Source organism: Drosophila novamexicana, unplaced genomic scaffold (assembly GCF_003285875.2).
Source record: "Drosophila novamexicana strain 15010-1031.04,08,12 unplaced genomic scaffold, DnovRS2.1 tig00001292-arrow-arrow-pilon, whole genome shotgun sequence".
NCBI lineage: Eukaryota > Metazoa > Arthropoda > Insecta > Diptera > Drosophilidae > Drosophila > Drosophila novamexicana.
The window spans coordinates 632,501-650,361 of record NW_020824848.1 but is presented as its reverse complement, the minus strand read 5'-3'; the positions used below and the strand labels follow the sequence as shown (position 1 = coordinate 650,361).

General features: G+C 42.0%; 1 protein-coding gene across 2 annotated transcripts in view; it reads right to left on the bottom strand.

The window, feature by feature from the left end:
- Positions 1-17,861, bottom strand: part of LOC115766921 (dynein heavy chain 3, axonemal) — a 44,932-nt gene that overhangs the window by 18,804 nt on the left and 8,267 nt on the right. Inside the window, exons 10-28 of one of the 2 annotated variants that reach the window (XM_030711005.1) lie at positions 17,723-17,861; positions 17,246-17,665; positions 17,016-17,181; positions 16,737-16,951; positions 14,737-14,927; positions 13,912-14,096; positions 13,050-13,167; positions 12,734-12,881; positions 12,513-12,670; positions 11,508-11,574; positions 9,603-10,493; positions 9,415-9,519; positions 9,192-9,362; positions 8,758-8,905; positions 8,596-8,694; positions 8,414-8,528; positions 6,818-6,986; positions 2,490-2,683; positions 1,153-1,355 (exon numbers count right to left, since the gene is read on the bottom strand). The exon at positions 17,723-17,861 is cut by the window's right edge and continues 153 nt beyond it. In XM_030711005.1, coding sequence (XP_030566865.1) covers positions 1,153-1,355; positions 2,490-2,683; positions 6,818-6,986; positions 8,414-8,528; positions 8,596-8,694; positions 8,758-8,905; positions 9,192-9,362; positions 9,415-9,519; positions 9,603-10,493; positions 11,508-11,574; positions 12,513-12,670; positions 12,734-12,881; positions 13,050-13,167; positions 13,912-14,096; positions 14,737-14,927; positions 16,737-16,951; positions 17,016-17,181; positions 17,246-17,665; positions 17,723-17,861 — 3,902 coding nt within the window. Of the gene's footprint in view, positions 1-1,152; positions 1,356-2,489; positions 2,684-6,817; positions 6,987-8,413; positions 8,529-8,595; positions 8,695-8,757; positions 8,906-9,191; positions 9,363-9,414; positions 9,520-9,602; positions 10,494-11,507; positions 11,575-12,512; positions 12,671-12,733; positions 12,882-13,049; positions 13,168-13,911; positions 14,097-14,736; positions 14,928-16,736; positions 16,952-17,015; positions 17,202-17,245; positions 17,666-17,722 lie in introns of those variants that run through there. The other variant, XM_030711006.1, reaches the window with a different exon arrangement.

The window sequence follows — 17,861 nt, the reverse complement described above, 5'->3', positions numbered from 1 at the left end:
TTCGGTGTTGATCTCAGGCATTCAATGGCAGCGGATGCGCTCAATATGGGCAATACCTGAACATTACACCGGAGCTTCATTACAGGCGCCGCTTGGAGAATGCAAAAGTTTTGCAACTGGTCAGAGGCGAACAACAACAACAACAACATTGGCAACTAAATGTACAAATAGTTTTTATTATTAGTTTGCAAAACAACACGCACACCCACACACAGACACACATACACACAACATTGTGTGTGGCATTTGTCTCGCACACACGCAGCACAAAGCGCAGCAAACTTGCAAGAAAGTTTTTCAATTTAAACTCAAAATAAGATACTGATCAAATGTACTTTGCACATAAACTTGCACAGCTGCCAGCCTGCAATTGCAGTCATCGGCCGGACATATACACACAAACACGCACGCACACACACACACACACACACACACAGAAGAAAAATACACACACACAACCTCACGGACATGTTGTAATGTCATATGACATGTTATGTCGTAAAAGCGAGCAATATCTTTGCCTTGAAACAAGAAAGAAAACAAGTTAAAGGAAAATGTACACACACACACATAGTCGCCGGATGCAGGATGCAGTTAAACAGCGCAGGATGCAGGACAGGCACAAAGTTGTTGGCCCCAATGCTGGGGTTGCGTCTACTTTTTGTGCCTTATTAGCCAGTTGAAATAGTTGCCCATAAATATAACACACGCTAAAAGTAATCGAATCAGAAAGATATATGTGTGAATAACAGGCCTGCATTGGCTCCAGTCGAAATAGCTCGCCATAGGAACATACGCTAAAGGTAATCAAATCAGGAAGATATACGAATGAGTATATATGTTAGAGGCCTGCATCGTCTACTTAAACAATATTTTTCGGCTCGAACTGTTCGAGTTGTAGACAAATTCGGTTCGACCGAACAAGTCAGCTCGAGCTGATCGAGCACTCTTCAAACTCTTGGCTATAATCAAGCTGTTCGCTTAGCTCGAGCATGTTTCTGACTCGAATAGCTCGAACTTGGCTTGTATGAATGTCTTTGACTTTTGCGAATCGTTTATACGAACACTCTTCAGCTTCCTACTGGATAGTTTGAGTCTCGCGCTTCGTTTGAGTATTCGATTTGTCTATCATTTTTTCCCCCAAATACTTACCATAATCGTAATGCGACTGCGAAGACAGCTGCTCCGAGCACAATTTGTAGGCCTGCACAATCTTCTGGGATAAAACGCGCGCCATATCGAAGCCGTTGGAGTAGAGTGTTATCTCGCCAATCATTGCATAATCCGGCACCATCATGGCCACTGTGCGGAATAGAACCTTCAGATTATCCGGCAGCTCTGTGCGGCCAGCGTAGCTGTTTAATGCCAAAGGAGCAGAAAGAGGGTACAGATTAAAACGTTTTCAGAGTACAATGGCCAATCAAATACATCAAATTGCAAGTGCTAATGGCATAAATAGTAAACCCAGTCTGGAAGCCAGGCAATAACCAATATGAGTGACTGCTTTTAGGGCCGTCTGGCTGATTGACAAATTGGCAAGCAAAAGGCAGTCACACAAAAAACTAAAAATATTAGTTATTTTCGGAATGCCGGCAATCAAATACCCTATCAAATATTAAGATGAATATCAATGCGGTCTACACAGAATGTTCCTTACATACAGAAAATAGATTGCATGGATGAATAATACGCCTCAGGAATATATGAGGTTTTAAAAGTCCAGGCATGATTTAACATGCGAGATCGAAGAGTTTCTAGATAAGAAAATATCTTATCAAAAATATAAATATTTTGTGGCATTGATGATGTCTTCTTCTTCAATGCGTCACATAATTTACAACAATAATAAAATACCCTGCCGCTAGGAAATGAAAGGACTAAACTCTCTGTCCGGAATGCCCGTTGGCCGAGTAAAAAAGAAGCTGGGCAAACGAAATTAAGACCTTTTCTGAATGGCAGTCGGAACGCCTTGGCACAGTCTGAGTTTCAGTTTTGACTGCGAACACACGTTGCGTGCGGATAGGCCGGCGGGATGGGATGGGGAGGAATTGCAGTGGCTAGGCCTAATATGCATGTTTGTCGCAGCTGTTCCACATGCATGCCAAAGCAATAAATATTCGCAGCCGTATGGGCTCAAATCTCCAATAACGCAATAACTACCAATATCGTGACCATGCCCAAAGGCCCGCCAGCCTATGGTAACTAATAGCCTCACCCTGGTCACCCAGTCACACAGTCGTAGTCGCAGTCCCTGTCAGTGACAGTATGTCCCCACGGGGCATGGTACTGCGGAAAGGGGGGCTAGGGGGCGTGGACGTAGGCCGTGTCGGCTTACAAAGTAACTAAAGCATTTTCAAATGCACAGCTGCAAAAAGAGTTGGGCCATAAAAAAAGGCGCTGCGTGAAACCGCAGCTGCTGCTGCTGCTCCTGCTACTCCTGCTGCCGGCTCAGCTTCGTCGGCTCTCACGTACGGGCCAGTGCCACTCACCCAGGATTCATGGTTATGAATATGGAACAAGTTGGATCCAGTTTGAGCATCGTGTCCTCAAAAAAGAATTTCACAACCTTGCGTCCAATCGCCCGCTGGATGGTCAGAATCTGTTGCGCGACCACCGACAGCACTTCCAGCTCTATGCGATTGAACTCATCGAAGCAGGCCCAAGCTCCCGACTGTGCCAGGCCCTGAAAAGACAGGAAACAAACAAAAAGCATGTAAAACATCGAAAAAAATAAGTACAATTTATCTCGTCGAAAATGTTAGACTGGTAGATACCATGCACCATGCACTCCGATAATAAAAATGGGCGAAAAGACAGGTAAAAATGTATATGAGAAAAAAATGTACTTTGTAAGGATCGGCTCATCAGCCGATTGCGTGGCTTAAATATCTGATCGTTGAACTAACAGTGAGAAGTTGCCACTTAAACCCAGCGGAAATTACAAATTTGAATATATCTGGTATAAGTATAGATTATATCTAGATGGGAACCAACAAGCGAGATGTCGCTGGCTCAAACCCAGCCACCATGTCCACTCGGCGACTGCAATACACCCCACATATATACCCGTTAATCAATAGGGTACAGGGCATCAAAAGAATAGAAATACATACATGGCAAGGTTGCGGGGACAAAGGGTACATGTATAACAAAACGCATTCAGCAGAGAAATGGCAAAAATAGCAAAAGCAAACAGCAGCATAAACATTATTTTCAGTTTCTCATCGGTTCTCGGTTCTCGGTTCTGTTCTTTTTGGTTACGGTTCGATTTCGTTCCGAGTGTTTGTATCTGTGTGTGCTTGTGTGTGTGTATCTGAGTGTGTAGTTACCAATGCCTCGACAAACGGCAAGGGCACAAACATTGCAACAGGGTTGACAGAGACGTACACGAGGAGGAATCGCTGTTGCGTGGGTTGCCCTACGGTATGTGGTTCCGGGCGATGGGGTCAGACGCGTGGACTGTGGACTGTGGACTAGGGGGGGGGCAATACGAATACGTACGCCCTTTGATATGCTTTTCTTTTGCATGTTGCAATAAATATGCAGCTTTATGCAGCAGCATAGCTGCGTTCTCGAAGTGCTCGTAACATATGCCAACTGACTGTTTGCTGTGCTGCACAATGGACAGATGCTGGCCAAAGTAGCAGAAAAGCGCTTCTTAAAGAGATTTTATAGACGTTTATGCATAAGTATAATTCCGAAGAGTATGATAATGTAAGCAGATTTAAATTTAAAGACTGCGAATGCTGTCTTAAGATTGACAGTCACCCGACTTGGCTAGTTTCATCAAATGGACCTTTAAGCCAGGCAATAAAATTGTATAAACTTTTTATAGATCTTCATTTGAAGTTTATTCAGTATAGTCAATATGTAAGATATAGAAGATTGACATCTTCGATCTCATGAAATAATCTATATACTATAAACTTAATTAATTAGTCATGCAACTGTCTTCAAACTAGTCTCTCTTAATCTATAATGATAAATTGACGATCGACTTGATTGGTCACATTATGATATAGCTGCTATCAGAACACGCAGTCGAAATTGAAGGTTTTTTATAGAAACTTGTTTGTTTTTCAAGATTCATTGACCAAACTAAGCAATTAAGAGCTCTAATAATCTCTCAACATTTGAGCATAGTATACAAAGATATAAATATACAAATATATAAAAAGAATAAATATAACTCGCAGACCTGGTATCTGGTAATCATTAGCTTTTGCTGTTCCTTTTATTACCCAGCTATTTTCGGGAAAACATTCGCTTCTTTCAACTCTTGTAGATTTTGTGTAAAGCACGTCTCAAATAAGTTTTTATGAAAATCTTTGAAACTGTGTTAAATGCCAATCGGCTGGTAATCAAAAAATTTGTATGCTAACGTTTTCCGCGAATCTTCCACACTTGCGGGTGAGGTTTTAATCACCTCGTCAAAACGTGCACCCTCGTCTATAATTATACTTATAAATTAAGCTTCTTAGCTCTTAAGGATTAGACAAGGCTTTAAGCACCGATTCGTCCGTAAATCGACCAGGACAAATAGTTATATACACATATATGTAGATATGCATATTTAGTTATTTTTCTATGGGAAAAAAAACATCAAAATCAAATAATATAGCAAAAAAAAAGCTGCGGAACAGAGTTTGGAGAATTTGTGCAGAATTTGTTAATTTTAAATTTTAAATATTTCTCGAAGTACTTTTAAAAAGAAACAGCTAATTCAATTAAAAAATAGGCAGAATTGCAGTTACCTGAAAATTTCAACAGCTGAAAAAAGGCCAAAATATAGCTAGAAAATAGCTCTTACAACACAAGTAGAAGCAGAACCGTATCGATGTGGCATCAACCAACACTCAAAGCTGTTTTACATGCTGTTGTGCGTTCGCACAGTTTTTCTAGTCAGAGTCCATGTTCCCATTGTGCAATTAGCGCCAGCAACTACATGAGTGTGTGCAAGTGTGTGCGTGTGTGTGTGTGCGTGTACGAGTGTGTGCCTTGTTTGTGCCTCTTTTTTCAGTGCTGCGCCTTTGCACAGAGCGCGTGGCAATTGGATACTTTGAACTCCATCAAAGTGGTTTGTTGCCATTGGCAGCCGGAATACTCGCGCATCGGGCTGGCAGCCTCCTTTGTTTTTTTTTTTTTGTTCGTGGTTAGCAGCAGTCTATCCGCTCATAGATTCATAGATATTGAGAAGTTTTGCCCAATTCATGGTATATGCTGCCTTTTGTTTTTGCGGAACAACATTGTGGCGAGCATTTTATGGGCATTTCCATTTCCAGAGAGGGACGAGAGTTGCAGCCAGACCAAAAAATGTTTTTCTGGCAAGCGTATTTGCCATATCTGGGCAGGCATAAATCGAAATCGAAATAGTTTGAATTGTTTGCCAATTGCAAATTATTTTATTGCTTGCAAAATTGTTTTGCCCTGACAAAACTGCAGACTGCGTGTGGAAAATTTACGACTTCCGAAACATTATGACAACAGACAGACGGAGAGAGGCAGCTGAAGCTGAGTGGAGCGAGTAATCAGCATGAAAACATAGAAACTACTTTCTAAAAACTAGGCAGCTATAAACAAAATTATAAAACACATCCACAAATGAACATCAGTTTAAAGTGAATAAATGGCAAGACAAACGCTTGGCACTAAAATTAAATAAATTAAATTAATCTAAATCGAAACTCGAACGCTCAATTTGCGGTTTCTTCGTGTTGTTGTTGCTGTTGTGTCTGTCTGTGCACGATTCGCGCCAAAGTTTGCCATTATTTTCGCATGCAAATTAACGTGAAACCCATACCCAGTCCGCATCTGATAATAGAGGGGGCTCTTAACCATTATGCAATTAGGCGTGCTACAGAATTAAGCGATTAGAGGCTTAAAACACGCATTAATTTTACTACAAAAACTACAGCACCCACTTAAGATGTGCGTGTGTGTGTGTGTGTAAATATGCGTGTGCGGTTAACGACCTGCTAATAAAAATTTGCATAGATTTGAAGTGAGGCGCTCACGAAAGCTTTTGACTCAAGTCCCACACACACTTGGCTTAGTTCGTGTTGACCAACTAGTCGCCACGGCGATTACTTTCACAAACTGCCTAATTAGTCAGCCCATAGAATTGCATAAATTTCCATATAACTCGGCATCTGCTTGTCTATCTCTTTGTGTACATTCGATATTCTTGGCCACAGGCAACTGGCGAACGGCGAACGGCTCCGCTGTGTCTGGATCAATTTACACTGGGAGAATGTAAGGGGGATGTGCTTTGGAAGATGCCTGTGTTTTTTTTAAGAAGAATTAACTTAATTAGTTCTTATTGGTATCCTAGATAGATCTACGATTGAAGAACTTAGGAGTCAGATTCGAAATATATTCGACAAAAAAGAAATAAATTGTGTTTAAATAAAAGCACAAAACATCCCAGACACAGATACAAACAAATTCTAGACCTAGATTAAACTTATATAAAAAAAAAATTGTGATCAAATCACAAAAATTGGAACTTCGCAACTTAAAAAGTTATACAAATATACATGTCGTGCGCAGCTAAAAGAAATTCCAATCTTAGCTGATTAACAAACTTGGCTAGTCAATTATATATATACAGGGTATTTCTCTCAGTGTAACGCGTGCGTGTGTGTATACAGAAAGTCATCATTGGTGCGCGTGCCACAGTGCCCGGGACAGGTTCTTTTGATTAATGTTGTTGGCCAACATTGGGGCCATCAATTAGCTGGCAGGCGAGCGGCAGAGACAGCGCGTCGCAATTCTCGGAACTGAAACAGAATCGAGAGAAGCCACTCAGAAAACTCACCTTGAAGAACTTGCCCAGCGCCTTGTAGTCCAGGCCGTCAGAGCAATTGAAGACGACGCATTTCTTGGCCACGGCCTTGGCCAGATCCTTGCAGGTCTCCGTTTTGCCAGTGCCCGCAGGTCCTTCGGGCGCGCCGCCCAGGCACAACTTCAGAGCGCCCATCAAAGTGCTGCAAACGAGAATCAAAAAACAGAATTAGAAAACAGGTTTCACAGTCAGTTGTGCGTGTTGGGTTGCAGGCGGCAAAATGCCAAAGTATGTTTTTAATATCTGTTTGGCATTTTTTCACATTTCTCGCTGTTGCAGCTTAAAAAAATTGTCATTTATGTGTATTCCCTTTTCTTTTTTTTTTCTTTTTTTGCTAACAGCCCATTTTTATGCCCTGCACTAATAAAATGGGTAGGGGAGAAAAGGGTATAATAAAGCTGGGCCAATGTGTTTGTGACAAACAGCAAGGAGGCATCTTTGAGCCAGTAACAGATGTACAGTGCTCGCTCGCTAATTGGGCCCAGATGCTAAATTATCCGGTTCAAATGAGGATATTATAAATTGTTGATTAGTTAAAATATTTTACTATACAGCCAAATAATTTAATATAATTTTCGTGCGTTAAATAAATGAAGAGAAAGTTATGACCTAATGGCAGGGTGTTAGTTCGAACTCCAAACCGAATCTCTTAAAACTTTAACAAAGATGGAAAGTTAAAGTTTATTTTATATAGAAGTTACTCTTAAAATAGACTTTTCTGGGATAAGGGATATTATTTTGAGATCATATTTCCATCTAGTATAAATTCTTTTCAGAGTTGAATCGAAAAATTCTTAGAGTTTCTCTATCAACAACTCTTGCCAACAATTTTGTTCCTATTTAATAGCAGCAATGCTGGGATAGCATTTTAATTTTTAAATAATATTTCCATCTCCAAATATTCTCAGTTTCTCTATCAATTATGTTTTTGTCAACACTTTTGCTCATATTTAAAATAGGGTATTTAATCTTCTACACGACAAAAGCCAGTTTTCTCTCTTTTTCTCTTCATTTTTTTTCTGCCTGTGCAAGTTCATATTTTTATCATATTGGCAGCGCTGCCAGCTTCGCGTTGGTCGGTTGTATATTTTTTAGCATTTCCGGTATGGCCATACAAATATCTATACTCTCGTTTTTTAACTATGCATGTGTGTGTGTGTGAGTGAAAAACTGTCCAACATTGATTTATTTGTTTAATATAAAAGTTTTATCGGAAACCCCATTAAAATGTCCTTTCTGCCAGCTTGCCAGCAACGGCCTGGCTGTGCTCTGTGTCCTGCTGCTGTTCGCGTTTGTCGTAGGCAGCTTAAACATCGAAAAAGGTTTTCAGCTCTTTTTGGCGTATTTTGTTGTAAAAATGAAAATAAATTTAAAATGCACCGAAATAAAATAAATATTTTTCCAATAAACGTTGCCTTTCATGACTTTTAGAAGGCCGCGAGGCAGCGCCGCGCCCGGGCATTGACTAAAGGCTCAGCTGCTTGGCAAACGTTTTGTCAATTAATATTTGCATGTGTGTGTGTGTGTGCGAGTATCTGTGTGAATGAGCAGATAAAATTTGTTACCCACCGGTAGCAGCGATCCGTGAGAGGCGTAACCACCAGACGTGGCAAATTACCCAGATATTCCATGCCATACTTAACCTCTGTGACGACCATGCTGACGCACACCCATTCCTCATTTTCTATGTGGGAAGAGGGGCGACACTTTAGTTTAACTAATGCAAATTGTAGAGGGTATCTGCGACCTACTCTCATCGATCTTCCAATAGTAGCGCAGCTGCGAGATCCAATCAAAGTCCTGTATGCTCGTCACCCTCAAGTCTGCCAAATACTTGACCACATCGCGCGCTGTAGGTCGCTCTTTAAATTAGCTAATTCTTAGAGAAAGAGTTCAACCCAACTACAACTGACCATGCACATCCAGCACAATGAGGGCCTCCACAGCAATGCGAACGCCGGCCTGGAGATCTGTGCGCACGAGCTGAACAAGGTCGCCAATTTGGGTATTCGACTTCTCCAAATATGCCGGCAGTAATTTCTTCTCAATGGCTTCCTCCACCTGGCAAAAGTAAATAGCAAAAGAACATAAAGTAAAGCAGCAGCTGCGGCTTTGCTGGGCAAGCAAATAAATGGCAAAAAATGATTTTCAATTTTAACCAGAGAAACACGCGCTCAAAGCCCAGAAGGGAAAAGCGCAGAAGGCGGCGGACGAAGCGTGGCTAATCGCACTGACAGAGACAGAGAGTGACAGCCGCAGTGGCTGCCGGGACAGCTGCTCTGGGCTGGGCAGCTGTCGTCTTTGTGGTTGATTTTGCGGCTGCAACTGGATTAAACAAGTTGCTTACCTCATAGGTCCAGGCGGTGCAGGAAATACCCAACACAACCTGACCGGGCCAGGAAACCACCCAGGAAATGCGATCCACCAGAGCATAGTCCTCCCAGGCGTCTTTCATTTGCTCCATAACGCTGTCCAGCATTACATACTCGACCTCCTTTAGCCAGATTTCAACCAAACCCTGTGAAAAGACGACTTTAGCAATGGATTTGTGTCGAGACAGGTACACATACATTGGCCGCTTGCGGATTGATTCTGCGCACCAGCGAAACGCGCTCATCCTCATCGCTGATCATATGCGTGATCTCCATGTTGTCATCAAAAGTCAGTGTGCCAATCTGGAAGGATTAAGGTATAATCATCATGAGTAATCGGACCAACAAGTGGCAGCTCGCCGGTTCAAATTTATGTTCAAGCTTACTCCCTCGAAGCACTTGCGCAAGTGCGGCTGCACACGCATGGGATCCTTGGTCTCGGAGAGTATCTCCAGCAGTTCATCATTCGACAGAAAGAAGAAACGCGCGAAGAACAGACGCTTCTGTTCCAGATATGTGTTCAGGCCCTTCTGCACCGTTTCCAAATCCTCTATCGCCTTGGTGAATATCTCCAGCATGTTTGGATATTCGGTGGCGGCCATAACGTGGCGATCTTTGAGCGTGTACTTCATAATGCGCCGCCAGATCTTGTCCACCGCCTTGAAGTTGCGCCCCTCTAGCGGCATTTGGCGCATAATGTCCTCCGAGCTAAATATGGGCTCCAGATACATCCAGGTGACCTGCACATTCGTCCAGGCGTCAATGATGTTCTGTATGAGCAGCAGTCGCTCCTCCCAGTCGTCCGCCTTGGATCCAAGCGCCACAATAAATGGCGATCGCTTCATCGCCTGGGTGCGCATGATGTGGTCATCGAGCAGAGTTTGGATATCGTCTATGGACGCCAGGAGATGCGTGTCTGAATCGCGATACTGGAGCACCTCAAACATGACATCCTTCCAATCGTTCTGCATGTTCCTTAGGCCCATATTCAGGTCGTATTCCTTGCCAGCTGCATTCGCAATCTCCTCCAGCTCCGGCAATATGCTCATTATATCGGCATCAATCATGTCCTTGAGCGTCGGATACAGACGCGGATTGATCTGGCGACCCAAAATTGCCGATATCTTATCCCAGTGCCGCTTTTCCAGCCCGTGCCGGCATATAGAGTCAAGGACTGGCAAATAGACGCGGAACTTTTCAATTTTGATGCGCATCTGCTCTGCGGCACGTTTCGCAACCGGATTGTACGAGAGCTGCCGCGCCAGCTTGTGCATAATCTGATGAGGATAATGATGGCCATGATGATGATTAGTGTAGAGCGGGCAGAAACGCACAGAGTCAAGTGTCAAGCGTGTGTGTGTGAGTGTGTGGGTGTGGGTGAGTGTGAGTGTGTGGGTGTAGCGTTGATTCTTTAAAGTCAGCTTGAAATCCGACTCCCTGTGTCTGTTAAGCCGACTAAATGGGAACCGAAAGCCCCTCGCTCTTGCTTCCTATACGCTGTCCATCAAGTGCAAACGAGTATATTGGCTTTTGCTAAATAGCAAAAATCTATATGATTCACAGTTACCGAATTTGACAAGTATATTAAGAATAGTTTCTGCTTACGAAAGTGCCTAAAATAAATAAATTCTAGGGTATATCGGAAATGATTTTTGTAAGGATCTAGATAGACCTAAATAGATATCTCGGCTCGGCCTTCGACTCATCAAGCTTAGCTATCCGATTGTCTTGTTGCTGTTCTCACTCGTTGCAGAGAGTATTATGCAGTCGGTTGCACCCGACTGAAATGTGTTTAGCTGTTTGCTGCGTGTCTCCACTTTGCTGCTTCAGCTGGGCCAAAAAATTCAATTCAGCTGCCGTTGCCTTTGCGCTTTGAGCCACTTTTTTCCCCCAATGCTAACCGCCTAATACACCCACACACACAGGCACAGCCGCTCGCTTAGCTGGCCAAGTTGCCGCCAAATATGTTGGCATTTTTTCGTTGCATACTTTTCGGCATCTTTTTTTTGTGCCAGGCTAGCCGCCGCCGGAGGCTTGAGGTTTTTAGTTGCATTTTAGCTGCTACATTGGCTTACGAATGGACCCGGGCACAAGCGGAACAGACAGGCATAGAGACATGCATGGCCAGCGCTGCAAATGCGACAGAAGCAACAGAAATGCGACAAGAGCTCAAACTTTGCCCCTGCTGTTGCTGTTGCTGCTGTTGGACTCGTTGCACGCTGCTCGTTTTTATTTCCGCCTGGCACTGCAATGACAACTTCAACTTCCGATTCCGACTTCCAACTACTTACCTTGAACATGGTCTCGATCTGCTCCCGCACGCCATCCGCATTAAGGCATTCGAAGCGCTCGAACATCCTGGCAAAAGATGTAAATAGAAATATACAAAACTGCAGTAGAAAAGTGCTACTCCTGTTGCTGTGAGGAGTGGGAACTAAAAGAAAAAACAAGTAGGAGACCTCTAGTCGGATGTATGAGACTAGAAAATCACCCTGCACTCTTTTCCATTTTATGAAATGCATTCTTGAATAACTAATGTGCTTATAGTCTGATTTTTTGAGCCATAAATATGGCATTCGACTCGACTGTGTGTAAATATCAAAGCACAACGTAACTATACAAGTTATGATATCATATCATATGATTTTAACATAGAGGGTGGACGGGAAATCAGGTATTTAAATGATTTGATAGTTCGCCGGGGTGTAGTCTTTGGAGGCGCCTTTCTCTGAAGGGGTCAGCCAGGGCCCAGGATCCCTTTTAAGCTCCGGAATGTTTTCAAAAAACAAGATTTTAAAATCGGTGTTTACCGATTTCATTCAAACGAACTTATCGATAATTCAAAATCGATCTGCGCAGGATACATAAAGTATAGTTTGACTTAGATTCAAACCTTCTTATTTCCGAGATCGTCATACTCCTGACAGAAACAAACTACCCTTCCTTTCACACATTTCTCAATTGGCACAGGGTACAAAAAAGGCTACCAGCTACAAGTTTTGTGCAACAAAAACAAAAACAACAACTACTAAAATCTGGCTATTTTCCGCTGCACTTCAAGTCAACTTTCTGCTGGCATTTGCATTGCGGATTTGAGTCAGGCAATGCTCGGCCTGACTGCCAGCATGACTGCCTGGCTGTTTGGCTGTCTGCCTGGCTGCCACTTCAATTTCAAATATTTTGTCATTTGCGACAAGTGCCCAAAGGAGCTAAGAGGTACTCAGACTGAGACCATGTCGTTGTCGTTGCCGTTGTCTAAAATAATTGCAATCGTTTTGAACGTTGCCATTGCTTACCAAATGAGATAATCCTTTTCGAATTCGTACGATGTCTTCCATAGTTTTTCAATGGGTTCCATTTTCTCAATGATTTCGCCCAGCAGCGGAAAGGCGGAGATATCAATTTGCAGCAGGGCCTCCTCCACGTTAATAGCCTTCGCCTCACGGCTAAGATTCTGCCAGCACAATCAAAGATTATTTCCACAAATAAACCGCACTTCCACTCCACCCGCACTCACCTCTATGGTATTAAAGAGCAGGTCCACGGTATCCACACGCTCCTTGAGCTCATCCAAAGTGAGTACATCGCGTATTTCCCTGATGCGGAAGCCGTCCATGGTACGCTTCTCCTGGATGAGCAGTTTCTCAAACTGTAGGCGGCGTTCTCTATGGTATTAAAAAGCCATGTATATATATTCCTAGTATGATATTTTACCCGGCCTTGCCCGGGTGATTTGATCATAAGTCAATCAGTCAATTTGTCAGCCATTCAGTCAGTAAGACGGAATATTTTTGTACATATATGTAGATATAATCTGAAGTACGTAAACTCACCTCAAAGCCATCTCTAGGTTATCCCGCACCACAGCCAGGCGCGCGGCACTCAGATCTAGCACCTCTTCCAGTTCGCCGGGCAGTATAAATGTGCGGGAATTCAGATGAATTTCATCGCCTGTTGGGACAAGTGGTATCAATTGTTATCTCTCTTTCACTCTCTCTCCTTCCCTCTTTCTTGCTCTCTTTCTCATTCTGTTCTGCATGCTCTTAATTAACTGTGCTTAACTCTTAATTAATTGGCTACGCGCGTTTTTCGGGCTAACTAATTAATTATGTGTACTACACGAGCATCTTTGATGCCCACCTGCCGCCTACCACTCTCCCACCCACCCTCTCCGACAAGTTTGCCTGTGAAGAGTCCACAGACAGATGGACAGAGCGACAGTTGTCGGAGACAACTTGCACACATTGTAGCTCTTTGAAAGATACACACGGCACTTGACGATAAATCGCAATTGTCTGGCTAGGCAGCTTCTCCATGTTTTGAGTATATGTGTGAGCGTGTGTGTGTGTGTGTGTGTGTGCGGCTTTGTCTGCATTTGTCGGTTGTCAAAGCAACTTTCACACATTCATGAATTTGTTGAGCTCATTAAGCTGCATTTTCGGGGCTTAGCGCAGCTCAATGTTTGGTGTCTCACCGCAAGTAATTATAAAACCAATTAGTAGACTCAGCTTGTTAGTTGAGGTTAATTATGTTAAGCGCAGCCCAAGCCCATCCTTCTCCTCTTTCTCTCCCTCTTGCAACACAGACAGGAACTGTCTAAAACAAACCAACGCCAGCTGCACAAACATTTGAAACTTTCATACCCTAGCCTCAAAACTGAACCCAGCCCCGCCTCATATGGTCATCATCACTTACTGGTCAGGTATGCATGTGTCAGCAGGAATACGACACGTTTCAGCACAAGCTTGATTTCATCTTTTATGGCAAATATGCGCATCTCACGGCATTCAGTTATATAGTTCTGCAGGGCAACCACCTCCGGTGTCTCCTCTGGCCGTTCGCCAGCCTTCATGGACATCTCCTCCAGTTCCTCGCAGATGCTGCAAAAAAAAAAAAAAAACCCAAGTGGCGAGCGCATATTAAAAGTAATCTATTAAGTAAAAGCCTTGCCCCAATTCCAGTCAGCAGAAAAACTTTGAATGAAAGGCATTTGCAGTTCATTTTGGCTTCGGAGAAAAAGACCAAGAGTCAAAGCTCAAATCAAGTGCAACAATGTCAAAATCTCTCAAAGGTTGATAATTCTTAAGCGGAAAACTAAATCTTTCTTTTTGAAAACTTAAAATCCTGCTTGTCTCTCAAGCTTTACGACGTATATCTTATTCTGTTATATAGGAATTTTCACAATTACAATCTCGATAATTTTGTTCTCCACTTGATAATGCTTTATGTTTTCTTCACAAATGCAAATTCTTTTTGCCGAGAAAACATAATTCTAAGAGATGAAATTCTGCTGTAAGCAATATAATATGGAAATAACTGAGAGTTTATATGAATTAATTATTTTCAGAAAGGCTTTTTATCTAGAACTTCAATTGAGAACATTTTGCGCTTTAGCAAGAATGCACAAATACTTTTTCTGCGAATGAATGAAAACAAAAAAAAAAAATGAAAGCCATATGATTTTCAGAATTTTGAGTGGAATTCTTTTCTCCGAATGCTATAGCCAGGAGTTATACTTACGCGCGATTCTCGTTCATGTTGAGCGCTCGATAAAAATCAATTATAAAGTCGTAGATATTTTTCACATACATGCGCAGCGATTCTTTAACGTGACGATTATCCAACAGAAACAAATTTAACGGTATGAAATCACGCAGATAATAGGTCGAATCGCTGATGGCGTTCAATTTTTTCATTAATTCCTGAACAACCTGTTGGCGAATCCCAAGTGCGATGCGATGCGATGCATCGTTGCAAATGAATATGCATTTAATAAAAAGTAAAATGCGTATATAAATTAATGTATATATGCATGTGTACGGTGTGTGTGTATGTGTGTGTGTGTGTGTATATATACTAGCTACAATAAGTAACAAGAGCGAAGTTGTATTAGGGACCTGCCGAATATCATATACCCTTTCAATATATAAGTAGTTGCTTTTCGATGTGTGTCCATATGAGGACACATAATTATATTGATGGGATTGTCGAAATGTACAGAATATTTTATATGTAATATACCTTATATCTCCTTTAAATATTAAATAATAATATCCTCTACAAGAGTATAAAAAATATTATAATTCGTAATACTTTTGATATCCTCTTTAATTTCTCTCTATAATCATATCTCTTTTCCTAATTCCAGGTTATACACACACGACATCCTCAATTGTAAGTGCATCAGAAATCTATTATATATTTAAAAATTTGTTACTTTATAAGCTTCCATCAAACGATATGCCCATTTTCGAGTTCCATAGTTTGCCGCAACTTTATTATACACCTTTTTTTTAACACATTTTGTGAGTGCAGAGCATAAAAAACAGACACAAGCTTGCATTACATGCATGAAAAAACTGCAGCAACGTTCGCAATCGGAAGCAATTTTTATTTTAAATAAATTGCGCAAAAAACGAATATGTGGGATAAAAATTGTCGCACGCTGCATTCGGCTTAATGAATGTGAACTGCAAACGGCCGGCAAGAATGGGTTAATTGTGAGCTCTATGTATGTTATATATATATGCTGTAAATGCAGCTGTCTAACCAAATATTTTATGCACAGCCAATGACATGGCAAGTTTTGTGCAGTCGAGAGAATCTTTGAATTAGCAATCGAACAAAGTTTAATTAACAATGCCAAACGCATTGAACCCCCTTTCCAACAGCTGCCATCAACAATGCAAAGGTCGGAGCCTACGAACCCAAAAGAGAGAAACAGTTGACATTAAACTAGCCAAAAGTTCACGACTAGCAGAGTTCACTGTATCAATAACATATGAGTTTTTTCTTGGATAATTATAATCATAATCATAATCAGCAGGGGGACTTAAAGAGGATATCAAAATGTGTCTATACCAAAAAGCAGGGCTGAACCTTTTTGTGTTGTTTGATGAGTTTTGGGAAGAGGTATTCAAAATGAAATAAACCTTGACATTCATCTGCCATTTGGTACTTCTAGCTATAGGAGAACTTACTAATGCTTGAAATTTGAAATATTTAGTCCCAGTTCCATTTTTCTTCAATTTTGGGGGAGGTATCCAAGAATTGAAAGTCCCATAAGCTGCATATAATTAACGAGAACCAACATACCAAGGTTACAGTATCCTGCTCTTATATTGCTCGAGTAAAAGAAGCATGCAATATACCCTTTCTTTTGATAGCATACAGTGTATAACAGCCTAGACACAGATGCAAATACACACAGATAGCTGCACTCGTGCAACTTGTTCAATTACACAAATTGCCAGTCGCTCCGACAGTCAGTCAGTCAGTCGAGCTGTCTGTCAGCAGTTTATTAATATTGCATAATGAAATTTTATGTTAATTCTACGCATCATTGCGTATAATCAAATCGAAATAAATAATTAAATTCATTTGAAGGCGAGACGCAGCCAAGCGCCCAAAGGCATTGTCAGGGATGCAAAACTGGCTTTGAAAGGAGTATATATATATACTATATTTATATATATATATACACACGCACACTTAAATAGCCACTCAAATTTCATACGCACCACTAACTCCGGCAACGTATTATCCGTCCATATCTTCTCAACCATGGGCATTATCAACTTCTTAAACAAGCCGTAGTAATACTTATAGATGGGCTTCAAGTAAACGCTTACACCACGCCAATTGATCTTGACTATTTCCTCGACTTTGGTGCACAGCGAGAGAAAGTCCACATGATCCTCATCGATAAAGTTCAGCGTGCCATAGGTATCAGGCACTGTGAATAAATATATCCGAAAGTATTTAACACATTTAGCCAAAAGGCCAGGCAGTTCACTTACCCTGTCCAGACATGATATATTCAAGGCGCGGTATATCGTAACCCACAGTCAAAATACTCTTAAAGAGATCCCTTATTATCGCCGGCAACTCCATCATATAGGGATATATATAGAGCTTGCTGGCGTGATCCATTTCAAACACGGCCACTTCGTCCATATCAGGTCCCTAATTAATCAAAATAAGATCTATAAAAAATTCCCCGATATATATCCCATTGGAAAAACCTTACAAGCTCTACAAACTGTGGCTGTCCCGGTGCCTGAAACGGATCCGCATCGTCGGCATCGAACTGATATATATTCTCATCATCCCGCACGCCGGGTCCAAAGTCAATTGGCTCGTTGTCGAAATGGGCACCCACCACGGACACGGTGAGCGTCATCAGCGGCCGGCGACGCAGCTTATTATCGAACATGGAATACTCTTCGATTTGATTTCCATTCTTGTAGCCGCACAGCACCTTGAACAGATACGCCAGACTTTTATTGATCAGACTCTCCAAATGGCGCGACATCAGGGCGTGCACGCACTTGAAGAGCGTGTCCGCGCGGCCAGCATACTTGCCCGTCATGGGCACCAAATCCTTCCAGCTGTTGCGCATCAGATCCATCAGGTCTGCACAGCGTGGCAGCCAATCGTTCACCAAAAGCTGCCATGCAAATTCGAAATTTTAAAAGGATTGAACCAAAAGCTAGAATTAACTTACGTCTTTGACTTGGGCACAGCTGTCCCTAACAAAATTCTGCACGAGGTCCGCATCCAGGGGTCGTTGCGTGAGCAACAGCTTGGACAGATCAACAATAACAAGATCCCCGTAGAGCTGATGCCAGAGTAAATTGAGGGCC